The sequence below is a fragment of the Cupressus sempervirens genome, chromosome 7, assembly GCF_028749045.1.
Source record: "Cupressus sempervirens isolate cs-2001-9-10 chromosome 7, ASM2874904v1, whole genome shotgun sequence".
Lineage (NCBI taxonomy): Eukaryota > Viridiplantae > Streptophyta > Pinopsida > Cupressales > Cupressaceae > Cupressus > Cupressus sempervirens.
This window is the reverse complement of record NC_143124.1, coordinates 671,375,975-671,391,548: the sequence shown is the minus strand read 5'-3', so window position 1 is coordinate 671,391,548 and position 15,574 is coordinate 671,375,975. Positions and strand designations below refer to the sequence as shown.

Here is a 15,574-nt window from a genome sequence, read left to right as displayed (position 1 = left end):
ATTTGCAGCCAATGGGTTTCTTCCCTAGGGGAAGATCAAAAAGGACCCACGTGTTATTCTTCAGTAGGCTCTGGTGTTCAAATGTCATGACATGTTCCCACTCTGGAATTCCTTTAGCCGCGAAATATGTTTGAAGTTTAAACACACTGTGAAGTTGGCCATGAGAGAAAAGTTAACAGACTCTGTAAGTTTGCTCTTTTTCCGAGTAGTTCTCCCATTAATGAGCTCATCATCACAAAGATCAGCAAGTGTCTTAGCTCATCACTTAGGCCGAAGAGGAGAATGACCAACATTAGTATTAGGAGATGCTCTATAATCAGGTTCCTCATCTGAAGAATCTGGATCAAACTCAGGTGAAGCATCTACAAATTTGGGTGTTCCTGCAAAAGAAGTTGGAGGTGTCTGTACAGAGATCACTGGTATAACTGGAGCCGTAGGAGCTATTGGAGCCCTCCCATCAGGTAGACCTAATGGAAGCGTAACTCCCAAATCATGAGCCTTCATAGGCTAGTTTGCTAGATCAGCAATAGGAGAGGCAAGCATGAATGGTCCTCGGTACTCATTAAAGATGACATCACGAATGTACAAGAGAGGAGATGTCTCAGTGTCAATCAAGCGTTAGGCTTTGTCAAGACAACTGTATCCAACAAGCATGAGTCTTTGACTCTTGGCATCCAACTTGGTGCGTAGCGCATCAGGGATCCAAACAAAAGCAAGGGAGCCAAAAACTTTCAGGTGACTGATTCTGGGCTTGCGACCTGACCAAGCTTCTTCCGGAGTCTTACCACTATGGGTGGGTTCAAAAGATAAATTGCAGTGTTAACTACTTCTGCCCAAAACTTCTTTGGAACATGTCTGTGTTCGAGCATGGAGCGAGCCATCTCGGTGATTGTTTTGTTCTGATGTTCAACTACACTGTTTTGTTGTGGTGTGTGATTAACTAGCATTTGATGCCTTGAGTAACCAAGAAGCTAGAGAATTCATTGGAACAAAATTCCCCCCCATTGTCTGACTTAAGAGTAATAATAGATTTCTTGATTCTTTTTGAACTAAAGGTATAAACTTTTGAAGGAGAGGAAATGCATCTAATTTCTTTTTAAGAAAATATACTCACAATTTCTACTAAAATCATCAACGAACAATGGAAAATACCTAGACCCAAGAATAGAAGGAGTTGCCATAGGGCCACAGATGTGGCATGGACAAACTAAAGTACCTAAGAAGATCGCCATGAATCGCCACTGTTGAAAGGTATGCGATGTTGCTTCCTAGCCTAGCATGCATCACAAACTCCAAGTTGTTGAGTCTGAATCTCTGGCAAACCAAAGATAAGCTCTTCTCAAGCAACCTGAGAGAGATAATGCACATTTAAGTGCCCATACTACTGATGCCAAAGTATGCTAATAGAAGACCATCGAATAGCCCTAGCTAAGTGTAACAACCACTTTTCCTAGGTCTTAACTAACAACTAACATATCAAAGAAATACAGTTATTACTTCATTTTCATAGGAAGACAGTTATATTAGTTATGTTCACGTGAATGAGATTTAATGTTTACAATTAGTTAAACAAAATTCTATAACTAACAATTGAAAACACCATCAATGAATTTACTATGAAAATTAAAATCTACACATCATGGAATTCGAAACCGAAATCAATCTAGGGATGCTTCTGCAAACACTTAGGTTAGTCCATAAATACCACTTAGGATCAAATGACGATTACCATCCAATACCACTATATCAAAATCAAATGATGATTACCATTAAATACCACTTATATAATTTAGGGCATCGATTACCAATAGATCATTTAGGGCATCACATACCACTGTATCAATTAGGGCATCAATTACCATTGGATCATTTAAAACATCACATACCATTGTATCAATTAGGGCATCAATTATCATTGGATCATTTAGGGCATCAGATACCACTGTATCATTTTGGACATTAAATACCACTATATCATTTGGGGCGTCGAACACCTCTATTCCATTTCTTTGCTTCCTATTGCTAACTGTGGCAATAACATAAAATTAGAAGATATGCACATAATCATTATTCTTATAAATGAAAGATCAAAATAACAATCCTATAGATATATTTCATATTTAATTGGAAGGTCAACCGATCTAACTAGTTACAATTTATATTGACGAGAAAGGTTGCTTTCAATAAAGGAAAATATCTGAAACGATGATATATAACAAATCCATTTTATCTTCTTACTTGAATAAACATCACAAAAGTAAAATACCCATTATCAATAAATGTTTGAATGCTTAACTTGTCTTTGTTTGATGCACATCTTGACATCTTGTGGAGATTGGAAACATTATTAGGGGCTTAACCACCCAACCATGGACATCAAACTTATCCCCACATTTTCTCTAATTAGAAAGGCCCTCCCTACCTGGAATAGACATGGAACACCTGGTCAGCCACTGAGCAACTTGGTTCTTAATCACACCACTCAACTTGGCAACCGAGAATGTATTGGACATGCATGAGCTATCAAATGATTCATTTTAAAAATAATAAATAATTATTATGTCACATCTAATTCTGTTTTCATGCTAATGTAGATTCCTCTCTCTCACCTCTTCACCCTTTTCCTTGGCTATACAGCTGGGTGAGTCCCAAGTGATTGAATCTTAGAGAAACCAACTCTTTCTGTTGATCCTCAACTGATATAAGAATATTGCATTCTTTTCAGCAAATTACATTTCTGTGATCTGAGAATATAATCTTAAGACTTGCATAATAAATACCATTGGATTTTGACATTCAGCAGTAAAATAAAGATGTGAAATCATATTATGAACAATTGGTCTTGACTTATCATGAGAAGTTCTGACTTAAGGAGGAACTACCTGATGATATCAAACAAAGATGTTGTACAACATTTCAAAAATCTGTAGCTTACTGTTGTAAATACAATGCAGTGGTATCTGATAAAAACATATTATAAATCAATTAGATACGGTAAGTCAACCACATAACCTGGTAATTTCAGAAGTATTGAAGCCTTGGTTGGGTGCTATTAATCAGTTCCTTCACGGAAATAACTTCAAACATAGATCTCAGTGTGAATACCATTCACGTCTTCCCGCAAAAGTAATCAATGAAATGGGCAAATCATGGCAAGGAAATATGCAAAGGCAAAGAACATGAGGAATAATGCAAAGAGATATCGTGAGAAAAATAAGACTCCATGGTCTCTCACAGTTTCATAAATTTAAAGAAGTATTCAAAAAACCTTTTGGCTTCCAAGAAGCCGTAATTAAAAAGAAAAGACTTGGCTTCTTGAACGCCAATATGCCAAATGTGCATTTCAGTTTTCAAGAAAAGAATTGAATAAATATGGAAAAAGATTTGAAGGTTATAAATCAAGGATAATTACAATATATTTATCTACTTGCACGTAGATGTGTTGATGAGGTGGCATCATATTATTTATTTTATCCAAGGTCGTATTTATTATTAAGTATATTTAAATATGTGCTTTATTTGAAAGATTATTTTATCTTCTTGTACATGTATTTAAATGTACGTATTAAATAGATAAAATCTTATATAAAAATAATACTATGATGTCACCTTTAATTTATATCTATGTACGTACATAAATATGTATTATAATGATGTGGTGAAAATGTCAACAAAAAGCCATTTAAGGTACACATTAATTAAGTTAAAATGATTAATATTTTAAATTTTTATTTAATAGCTCATGCATGTCTAATGTGTGTATCCTGTTATGCAGTCACTAGGTCCTCAACCATGGTGATTCACGATTCATACTTATTTGCCTAGTGATGGTGATGCTCCTGTGCCCAATTCTTTTCTGACAATGCTTCCACCCCTTCAACGTGCTCCCTACAAGGAAATTCTCCCCAGTTAAATCATATTACTATAACAAGTTATTAATCATAAATGATCATAACAACTAACCACCTTTTCAATTCCATGAATTCATGATAAATAATCAACTAGCATTTTATCTTCATATGAAATGATAACGACTAACCATCTTACCATTTCGCAGGATTATAACAAATTTAATTGTCAACTAACTTCATGTGAACCTCAACGGCTATATGAACATTTGAAATTGAGTCAAAAATTGGGATGTAACACTAAGTCTTGAGAATCACTAGAATCGGTAAGTCGGAAAAGACCATGATCTTCATGTAATGTCCCCATTTTCAGCAGGTTCCTGTAGTTGGCCAAGTCAATTCACCTTCGTGACACTCGTGAACTAACAGTGGGATTTAAGGGTCTTAGTTGTGTGGTTATAGGCTTTCCAATAGCCTATGGTGTGTTTGGCTTCGTTTGAGGGACTTACTATTTATAATAAGTCAATTTGTTGGTTCCAATGAGCTTAGTTGAGTTAGAGGAGTTGAACGATACTCTCAGTTTTTATTTCGGGCTTCCGGTTTGAGCTCCAAGAATTTTGGAGGGAGTGTCTATTTGTAGTAAGTCACCCCGTCAGGTTCATTCATCATCTTTCATCATCAAGATCACTTTGGTGTTGTCAGATTTCAATTTTCATGCTTCTTCAGTTGTTTTTGCAAGATGGGTGAATTGTTATTATTATTCATCTAAATACATTGAGGTTGCTACTTTTGTTGGTGTTGTTGGTTGGTCACCTCAATATCATAGCTCATTGGAACTAGGACGAAAAGTTTTAAATCGTGGGAACAAGAAACAATGGCCTTATGTGTCAGAATATTAAGTTATGGTGGAAAAGGTCATTTTTGGATCCAAAAGCAATTAATAAATTAGATTATAATGACACTTTATTATATTTTAATGTTGTGTGTGGAAAGCTTCTTAAGTGATGTTCATTTGGGAAACTTTGTACCATTTGGAGATTATAAATATGAGTCCATTCGATGAGTAAGGCATCCGATCGAATATTATTTTTCTCTTGTTGCTTTTGTGACACTTCTAAAGTTCTGAAATTTTGTGCCTTTGCTGAAGTATAAGGGTTTGGGATCTACAGCTGAAGTATTGTAGATTCAATTCTGAGTTTTCATTGTGAGGATTGCATTTGCAATTGTGTTGAGGTATACAATTGCCTTTTTCTCCTACTATATTAATTGTTGCTAAGGAGAAATTTTTTTTTTCCTTGTTGCTGGAGCTTATTTTGGAATTTGTGAAGGCATTTGCTGGAATTGTTATATCAAATTATGCGCTAGTTAATTTGGAGTTGGTTGGGCGTCGTTTATATCTGTTGTCAGACACTATTTTCTATCTGCGCTTTGGGAGCAACATGTCTGCAGTTGCATTTGTCTATTGCAGAATTCTTTTGCTATTGTTAGTCTTCATTTTAGAGGGTTTTCAAAGCATGTCTACGTGTAAGTTCATGTATTGTAACTCCTAATTTTTCTGGGTATTGTTGCTTTAGATAATAGGGGATATTTTATCAACTCACTTGTTGATATTTTGTGAAAATACTTAGTATCTAAATTGGAATTAAAATCTGGAATTTTTTTAGGTGTATATTCCCTATGTAATTTCCAAATATTTGAGTTCAAGTTATTAATTGCAATATCTTTTATTTTGTTTTTATATTGTTGTATCAAAAAATTGCAAAACATCAAACAAAAAAAAAGGAATCAATTCTTCATCACAAATTGTTTGAGAGACAAGGCCCATTACAGTGGTATCAAAGTTTGCTTCCAAAGTGTTTGACAAAATGTCAAACAACTAAATTATTAAAAAAATTGGTGTTTGTTGAAGTTATAACCTATTGGGGTTATTACACCTCAAAACCCACTGCAAGAATAGACCAAGTCGCCCTATCAGTGATGATACACTGATGTGAACTGAAGGTGACATCCAACTGTGGAGAATGTAGCAACAACTGACTGACTGAGAGTAGATTTAGTTCCATCCATGGAACGTAGTATACATTGAGGAAAATGAGATTCCTCCCAATAGACTGAATCTGAATGTTGCCTTTGCCAACAATGGTGTACTCTTCTCTACGACCAAAATTAACAGAATCAGAATAAGGTTGGTAGTCAGTGAAGCAGTCTTTGCGGTAGGTGAAATGATGAGAGGCACTTAAATCAATGTATGAGGCAGATGACTTCACATGATCTGTAGGTCTTTTAGCAATGAAGGCATAAAAGACAAATTTTGTTTGCTCAATGTGCTTTACACTGTTTGCTTTGGGCTGCGAACCTGATTGCTCAGATTGGGCAGTTAAGCTTTTTCAACGTTCAACCTTTACGTGACCAAACTTGTGGCAATAGTTGCACTGAATGTTCTTCTTCCCGGAGCCTTCTGATGCTGAAGCAGAGGACTTTTGCTGAGAAGACTGTTGAGACTTGCCTTTTTCCTTTTGAAAGGATTTAGCAGCAAAGGCTTGCTCTCTGGAGGAAGAGCTGGAACTGCTACCGAACTGTTGTTTCCACCAATCTTACTGAAGTAGGAGTGTGCAGAGATTTGTGAGTTTCAAATCAACACGAGAAGAAGTGATGTTGAGAGTCTCGATAAAATGCTCATAGGACTTGGGTAAACTCCTAAAAGTGATGACCACAATGTCCTCTTCCTCCATCTTGGGACTAGGCAAGCAACTGATCACGGATTTCCTGAATCCTATTCAAGTGAGCTTGGAGCGATGTTCACTTATCTATGATAATAGAAAACAGAGTGTTCTTCAAAAAGAAAGCTCTGCTTTGTCAGAAGTCTCATGAAGATTCTTGAGATGTGCCCCATATCTCGGCGGCTGTCTTGCCAGATGGAATCTGAGACAGCTGATCATTAGCTACGGATAATTTGAGAAGCATCACCACCTCCCGATTATTCAAATCCCATGTGTCCTAATCAGTACCAGGGGCAGTCAGATGCTATGTAACACCTAGAACAATCTTATCAGTATTTCAATATTCAAATATTGCTATTATCTGTTGCTTCCAAGTGTCATAATTCTGACCATTGAATTTTGAATTGCTCTCAAGCAAAATATTACTCAAATATGCCATAGCACATGTGAAAATCTTTGAAGGCACGTAGTTCGAGGCAAAACAATGGAAGACCCAGAAAAATTGAATGGGTACCTCGAAGAGAGCTCAAAAAATCCAGAAAGAATATGTTGGTTTCATGATTCGTTGGCTCAAAAATTGAGGCACCCAGAAAAATCTGGCAACCTAGTCGAGCTCTCGAAGAACTCATCAAGAATTTTTGATCAAAACAAAAATTTGAGCCCAAAAATTAGGGTTTTGAACAGAAATTTCATGGGCTGAAAAAAACTTGAAATCAATGGCGAATCTGCAACAAAAAACACAATTTTTGTGTGCAAATCTATTATTGAGGGTTTTAAGAAACTCTTGGCATCGCTCCCAACCCTAGATGTGCAGAAAAATGGACGAAAATGCCCAAAAAATAGTCATGTTTTCAAAAATGGCCAGGAAAAAAAAAATGAATATTGATGGTCAATATTTTCAAGCAAACCCTAGTTCGAAACAAATATTTCAGAAAAATAATTTGAAAATAGAGTCTAATTTAATTTTAGAAAAGAAATTATGATTGTCAAAAAAATTTAAAGAAGTGGCTCTGATACCATATTACAATGTAATTGGTAAAGAATAAAAACATTCTATTCTAACTAAAAGAAAGCTAAAAGATAACTACAAACTAACTAATATTAGAAACATTCTAATATTTACAATAGATTACATATAGATAACCATTAACTAATAATAGAAGCTTATCTATTATCGTAATAGGTATTCCCAAATGTAGATATACAAAGTGTTGTATTAAGTGAGTTTGATCACTATCTTTAAAAAATTGAAATATCATGATGTTTGTGCTTCTTGAGTCAAGTATAAGGAATATGTTCATGAATGGTGGTATATAAAATTTTAATGGCCAAACTTCTATTTTCTTGGAGCCTCTTGCAATAAAATTCTCTCAAGTATGTATCTTTTAATTTTTAATTTTTTATATATAATAATTTATCTTTTGTAATTGAAAATGTAGTATGAAAATTCAAATTTTCTCGCAAATGGTGGTTTATATATGGCCAAGGCTCTATTTAATGGTAGCCTCTTGCAATAAAATTCTCTCGAGTATGTATCTCTTTATTTTTCATTTTTTTCATTTTTTTTTCATTGTTATATATTAAAACTTGTGTTATGTAGTAAATTTTGTTGCAAATTGAATTTTTCTCTAAGAAGAATTGGAGTATATACTCGTTTTTAAACTTGGTTAAGGGCAATCAACTGCAAAAGAAGTTGAAGATTTATTCATTGAGCGTTTGAATTTATATCTCTTCTCACATAAGAAATCCAATTTTAGCGAGGGGATGACAAAGAATTGAGATCTAATTCTCGAGTGTGCTAGTTTAGACTATATAGTTCATAGCTTGTTGAAACCTCTGTAGACTAGGCAACTTCTGCATTCAACATGGCCAGTGGGAGTGGCGTAACATTTGATTGTGGTTCAAATGATATTGAATTAAGTTCTAATTATGATGCTCTCTATGAGAAGCAATATGAAAATTATTGAATAGTGATTGAATTATTGTTTTTGTATTGACACACTACAAATCTTTGAATCATCATATTGTAATTCTACATGTATATAGACACCAAGCTTTACCTATACTCAAGGAAAAAAATGTCATACCAGCATAGCGGAACCCATACCAATCCCCAACAGGACCAACAATTGAGAAACTTCAACATCGCATCCATGTGCTTGGCTAGCATGAAAAGCCGTGTGCTTGTTTCATTTATTTATTTTCCATAATGCATGCAATTTTATTTTCGTAACTTGATTCCAAGCTCTTTCCTATGAAGGCTTATGGTATTACGAAATTGGCAAGCCAACTATATTTTAAAGGCTATACCAAGCTCACCAAGATGGAACAAGTTGAATGGAACAACAGGTACTCAACATGTATCCAAGAATAACTATTTGTTGTTTATTTGAACATGTATTCCTTTTATCCTTGTTCCCTTCAAGGAAAATTTGACAAAATGAATTTTTGTTCTGTGCAGAGGCTTCTCTACTATCCATGCCATTGTTGTTTCAGGGGCATCTATTTATCTTCTATTTATTTCTGATCTATTCTACAATAATGATCAAGATGAACCAGCTATACTGAGAAGCTCTTTTTTCTCAAACTTTGTTTTAGGGGTGAGTACTTTAATCTGACAATCAAGAGTTTTTTCTTTAGAATTCAGATTGTTTAGTTAATATTCTAAATCCTGTTGACTCTTGTGAGTACTTTATGTGTAGTTTTGGTGGTAATTTCTAAATGAAAATACTTTGCTTTTTATTTCTTTGGAGCCTCCTAATATAATATAGGTTAGCAAAATGATATCTTATATTATGGATCCATTTCTAAATACAGGAAAAGAGGCATTTAGAGTTGGTCAAAATGGTGGGATTTGAAAAGAGAACAAGGATAGGCTAAGCACAAACAAATTTAGGTGCAATCTTGCAGTCAGGCCCACCTTTAGAGAATGTGAAAGAGTGAAAAATTGCAAATATATTCATTTCAAAAACAACTAGCAATTATCTGTGAACTAATAGCAGTAGATCTACGTATATGACCTAGGGACTTTGAGAATGCGAACAAAACTTTTTGCCATATAATATTAGCAAAAAAACATGAGAAAAAAAACATTCTAGCTATTAGAGAATTAGAAGAAGGACGCTTATAAAATTTTGATAAAGGAGAAGTTAATTTAAAATGAAGGGAATCTATTATGTTCTTTTTCCACCTTATGTGATTAAAGATTCTTTTTGAAGAGGATATCTAACACCTAAAGTAGTTCTATGATTTTATTTGACCTCATTGATGGCAATTTCCTCTAAGGTAAAACAATACACTGCACGTACAAAAACTACAGCAGGGTCAAACACTAATTGCTAGTAAGGAACATTTACAAATTTTCACAGATTTTATTTCTTGAGGTTCAAATAATAGTTGCTCAGCAGCTTCTCTTGACTTATTATTTCTACATTATTGGACCGAATTTTTATTTCTGTAATTGTGTTCATGTAGGATTCAGTTGTTCACTACTTGAATTTGTTTCATGTTTTTAAAGATGAAATCCAGTCATCTTTTCCACAACTCTGAATAAATTTTTGCCTTTTTAACTTATTAACACATTTCCATGTAGCATATATTTTGAAAGGAAAAGCATGAAAGTATTACAACATATCCAAATATCTCCTTATTGTCTGCTCTTCATAAATTCTTTGAGCATATATCAATCACGTGTTGGTTTTTCTCATGATCCCCTTGTTTTCATGCTAATTAAAAGGGGCTATTCTTGTCTTAACTAATTGAAAATCAATCTTTTTTCTGAAAGTTTGAAAGTCATCATAACTTCTAGTGATGCTTCCTTGACATGTTTTTAATTAGGAAAACTTCTTTGCAAATTTTCAAGTTCCGTGTCTGCATTTTTTGTGCAATCAAGGAATCTTCTCTTTCCTCTCGATCGATAAATAATAATTTTGTACTATATCAATTCTCATTTTAATTCTAATCCAACTGATTTAATCAAAGAAAGGATTTGGAAACCCTCCAATGGTTTGTAACAGGGCATCCTTGATATTTCCAAGTTCAACTAATTTATTTAATGTAATAAATATGATATAGATTGGAGCACATCTCAATCTAGAGTAAAATACTAAAATGCAACATCAAACATTAAGAATCCACAAACTGGCTTTTTATTTTTTATCATTCAGTACACAGATTTCTAATTGTGGATGGAAATTTCAATGATAATAAATATATTTACTCACTTGACCATGGAATTAGATTTTACTTTCCCTTGCATAATTAAGATGGTGGCCACTTCTCTTGTTTTGAGGGAGGGTGAATAATGTCATTCTGTGGCCCCCACGTGCCATGTCTGATGACACAAAATGTCTAGTTTCATGTGAGCCAGTGTTATTACAGCTCATCGCAAGCATCAACAATGATTTTATCTGGTATATTACATATTCTACAGGGTAGGGCAGTCTACTTACAAGAATATAAAATTTGCAATAGTAGAAGTTTAGAGAAACAACAAGAAATTCAACCATTCTGTTATGGAATTGGCTCAGCTAACTCCCATAAGACTTACAATTCTGGATTCAATTGTGTCAATGATTTTTGCATCAACGTTTTGGATCACACTCTGTGATCCATCATCGGGATGAATGATAGAGAACATCACTCATGTTCTCTATCATTCATCCTAATTATAGATCACAGTGTGTGCTCAGAAACGTTGAAGCATAAATCATTGACACAATTGAATCCAGAAACATTTTAAGATATCTATGGATTGTGGAAATCTGCTCTCTCCCATAAGATATTTCATGTTTGTTGTTTCTTATTAAGCAGTTATCTTGTGAGGCAAGATTCTATCAGATGCTTTATTTCCCCATGTTTGGGTAGCAGTTTGAAGTTTGAAGACAAAGCATATGCGGTTACACAGGTAGAGTCATTATTGGAATTCACTTTTACATACAACCTATCTTAATTCATTTCTTTCCTTAATATCATGTGAATATTTATAGCATTAGAACCGATAGAAAGGGAAAACTTTTAATGAGTATCACATTTTACTTGAGTAAATTACCAATTCGAATATCTTGGCAATTTATGTTTGTTGAATAATATAGAACCAGAAAATGTGGATGTTAGGGATTAAAATGTTATTTTAGAGGCCAGTTATAGATCAAGGATGTGGTGGTAGATGCCCTAACCTTGTTGAACCTATATAAACAAACACACAATGATCCTAACATCGGAATAGAGGGCTGCTGCCCCTAGTTAGACGCATGCTAAACATAAAGGAGTGCAAAACCTAGGATGGTACCCGGGGATATAGTGCCATTATGGTTTGTTTGGTATTAGTGTGTTCTCTGTATACCTACTAAGTGATTGATTGTGGCCCATTTCAAAAGAATGAGATGCTGTATTGATTTCTTTTTTAACATTATTTTTCAACTCTGATTTTATTTTATTTCCTCTGTAGAAATTATATCATGGATTCTTTTTAACTTAGTTTTTTTTTCTAATGTTATAAGATGGTATTTGAATCGTGATCTATAAGAATAAATTTGTTAAGACAAATTTAGCATAAAGGAAAAGGGATGTCTTAATTTCATGTCATAATTGGAAATTGGGTAATCATTAAACGAAACTGTATTTAAAGTATTTAATAATATTCCCTGATATCATCTCAAAGGAGTTCCATGACCTTAAGATTTATTCTAAAACAACAATCTTATACTTTTTATGCAGCTGTTGCTAAAAAATACAATAAAAAGCATATATTTTTCTTCATATTTGTTTATGTTTGTGGGTATTGATGAAGGGCATGCGTGAAACCTGTGGGCAATATAGTAGTTTTTGACAATAAAGAGAACTGAAAATCATTTGTTTATATTAAATATATGCTATCTTATCTGCAGAATTAGACACACTTTGAATTGTTTTGTTGCCTGTTTGTATTAGATAGCTCAGAGCATAGAAATATCTCCATGTCAAATCGTTCAAAATATCCTATACATGGCGAATCGTTTGTCTTACCTGGGCCAAAATAGTCACTGCATTGACTTATGTATAGACTTGCCATTGATGTTATATTTGTCAGTCGTTTCTAAGAAAAATTTGTGCATGCAAATTCAACTATTGCTTAATGAAGATTCCATTTTGTGATCTCCTTTTATTGGGACAGGTATCGGTTGGGTATTTTCTTTCTGATTTGGCAATGATATTTTGGTATTATCCATCCTTGGGTGGTAAAGAGTATGTAAGTTTTTCTAACTTTTGGATCTTTCGGATCTTTGTTGGAATTGAGGGATGCTACTCCTGATTTCTCAAGCCTGATTCTCATTTTACAATATCTCTTCAGATTTTACATCATGCATTTTCCATGACTGCAATTGGCATTTCACTTTATAGCAGCGAGGCACAAATCTACGTATACATGATTCTATTATCTGAAATCACTACACCGTTTGTGAATGCGAGATGGTAAGTTCAAACATGCAAAATGATTACATGAGAGACAAGCCAGCAAGCTTCTACCTTCTATTTTCCATATTTAATGTTTGTAGTGGTAATCCAGGTACCTAGACTTGGCAGGCCTGAAAAGATCAAAGGCATATATAATAAATGGAATCACATTATTTTGTGGCTGGCTGGTTTGTACTCTCTTTCACTCAATAACTGGTTTCATTCTTTTGAAAAAAAATAAGTTACAAAAAACAAAACAATGCATTAGTTACAGGGGTTATTATTTTAATTTTTAATTTAACATTTGAGTTATCGATTTGACATCTCTGTTGACTTTATAATACGTTCTTACAGATCGCAAGAATTATCCTGTTCATTTTCTACTTTGCCCATGTTCACTCGCATTACAATGAGGTGTGAATCTTGTGCTGCATCTTATGTTGTTTTATTTGGTTCATTTTAGCAATATTATTTATCTGACTGCAAAATAGAGATTGGGTCAGGTAATCTGTTGTAAAATATATCTTCAAGTACATTTAGTTTTTTTCTGGCTGGTGTTATATATTCTTTCTTTCTTTCTTAAAGCTATAGGGCATAGATGATTGATATTTCTGCTCTTGGATTTGCTTAGGTTCTAAAGGTCAAACCTGCTACCTTTTACTGTCTGTTCATAGTTCCTTCGTTGTTGACGTTTACAAACATATATTGGTTTTGGAGAATTGCAAGGGGGTGCAAGAAAACCTTATCCAAAAGACAAGATGACTGAGGGGATGGTCCCCAATTGGATACCCTAATTTAATTGTCAACTCAACCAGAAGTAGTTCCAAAAATGATGGAACTTCCAAACTTTATGTAAATCCATTTGTATATTCAAGCCTTGATTTGTGCATTAAAGAATAATATAAAAAATGGGGTCCACGGAGATGCTTACCACATGGTTGGTTAGCTTTAAATGTTGACTATTTCTTTGACAATCCAAATGTCAGAAATAGTCCAAAGTGGAGGTGATTTTCAATTTCTTCTTGGCTAAAATAGCTGTCATGATTACTCCTAATTTTAGACATTTGTATTCACCAATCTGGTTCAATTGATATTTAAGGTGCCTATTTCACGTTCTTCTCTATTTGCGAAAATGATTGCAGAGAGGTGGCTAATTCTACATTGGTTTTTGAGTCTTCATGATAAATTTAAATGTCATTATTTCCAAAGAGGGCATAATTACAAAATAAAGATTTTGTTGAATACTCATGAAAATTCAAGCCCTCCTGTTTTTTCTTTGGAATCTGTTGTATGTGGCAAACATCTGAGTAGGAATCATGTATTTTGTATCTCCTCATATTTTTTCAGGTTTTAGATATCATTAATATTTAGTTGAAGCTGAAAACTTTCAGGTAATCCTTGCTTGACTAAATTTTGTAAACATGATCACATTAGAGATAGAAATTGGTGTATATATTAGTGTTGGAACAATTCAAAATTAGCCCATGACACTGCAAAAGCTAAGACATAGAGGACAATTTATGCATTTAGAAATTTTATGAGAAAAAGCCATTTTTTTGGGAATCAATATTATTAATACATTCTATTTTGTCTCAACCTTTCATAGCCAAATTATTTTGTTGTGTCTCACTATGTTGTAAATTGATCTCACGTACTCCAAATTCTAGCTACTATATAACAAGATTAATACTTTGGTGCCATAATTTTTATATTTATAACTTAAACAGTAAAGATTATCTTAAATTCCACTATGATAATCATTAGAAACCACATCTCTTCTAACATTGTAAGTGAACTGTTGGTTGATGATATTGCAAAGAATTTACATTTTTTCTTGATATGACTTTTTATAACATTAGCTACAATGCATCATTTTTTATAAAAGCATGTTGATAGAGGTTTTTATCAATGGTAAAGAGGGGTTTGAAAAGGGATCCCATCTTTTTACGTGAACAAAATCAGGAGACAGTGAAACAAACAATAGCATTAAATCAGCATAATGTAAACAAAACAATACCTAGGACATTAGACAACAAGGCCAACAAACTATAGCACTTGAAAAACAATGGGACAAGAAGCACATGACAAAGAAGAAAGGTAGTAGCACGCTAGGTTCCAATGGCCTCTCATTCCTCTCTCAAAAAATAAAGATTCTTTCGAACAAATTTGTGTCATCTACCTCTTAGGTTTTTTTTCCCTTAGTTCTTGAGCCATGAATGATAGCCCGAGGGCCGATCTACACATAAGGCTTGTGGCATAAGGCATATTGAAAGAAACTTAATGCTGATGGCACTATTCTGGATGGTAGTTCTATTAATACTGATTGCCTTTTTCAAATTGGATTTGATGGCTTGCATTTATGTCTCCAACAAACTCAATTTTCATCTTTTTTGTCATTTCTACTACTTGAGCATACAAATATTATTAGAAAAATATAACAAAAAAAACAAAAAAGATAGAACAAAGAAATAATATGCTATGTTATATTGATCAAATGACCCTTATTTATACAATCATAGAGACAAACCACTTTCCTATAAATCAACTAAATTAACTCACAACAAACTACTT

At 33.7% G+C, this 15,574-nt stretch overlaps 1 protein-coding gene across 2 annotated transcripts in view; it reads left to right on the top strand.

Annotated features, from left to right (window-relative positions):
* The window catches only part of LOC149548452 (uncharacterized), a 98,653-nt gene extending 84,534 nt beyond the window's left edge, over nucleotides 1–14,119 (top strand). For both annotated transcript variants that reach the window (XM_089792520.1, XM_089792521.1), the window contains 7 exons: nucleotides 8,829–8,917; nucleotides 9,030–9,168; nucleotides 12,723–12,797; nucleotides 12,900–13,021; nucleotides 13,116–13,191; nucleotides 13,358–13,417; nucleotides 13,635–14,119. In XM_089792520.1, the coding sequence (XP_089648646.1) occupies nucleotides 8,829–8,917; nucleotides 9,030–9,168; nucleotides 12,723–12,797; nucleotides 12,900–13,021; nucleotides 13,116–13,191; nucleotides 13,358–13,417; nucleotides 13,635–13,769 (696 nt within the window). In that variant the 3' untranslated portion in view covers nucleotides 13,770–14,119. The remainder of the gene's footprint in view (nucleotides 1–8,828; nucleotides 8,918–9,029; nucleotides 9,169–12,722; nucleotides 12,798–12,899; nucleotides 13,022–13,115; nucleotides 13,192–13,357; nucleotides 13,418–13,634) is intronic.
* The last annotated feature ends 1,455 nt before the right edge of the window (nucleotides 14,120–15,574 follow it).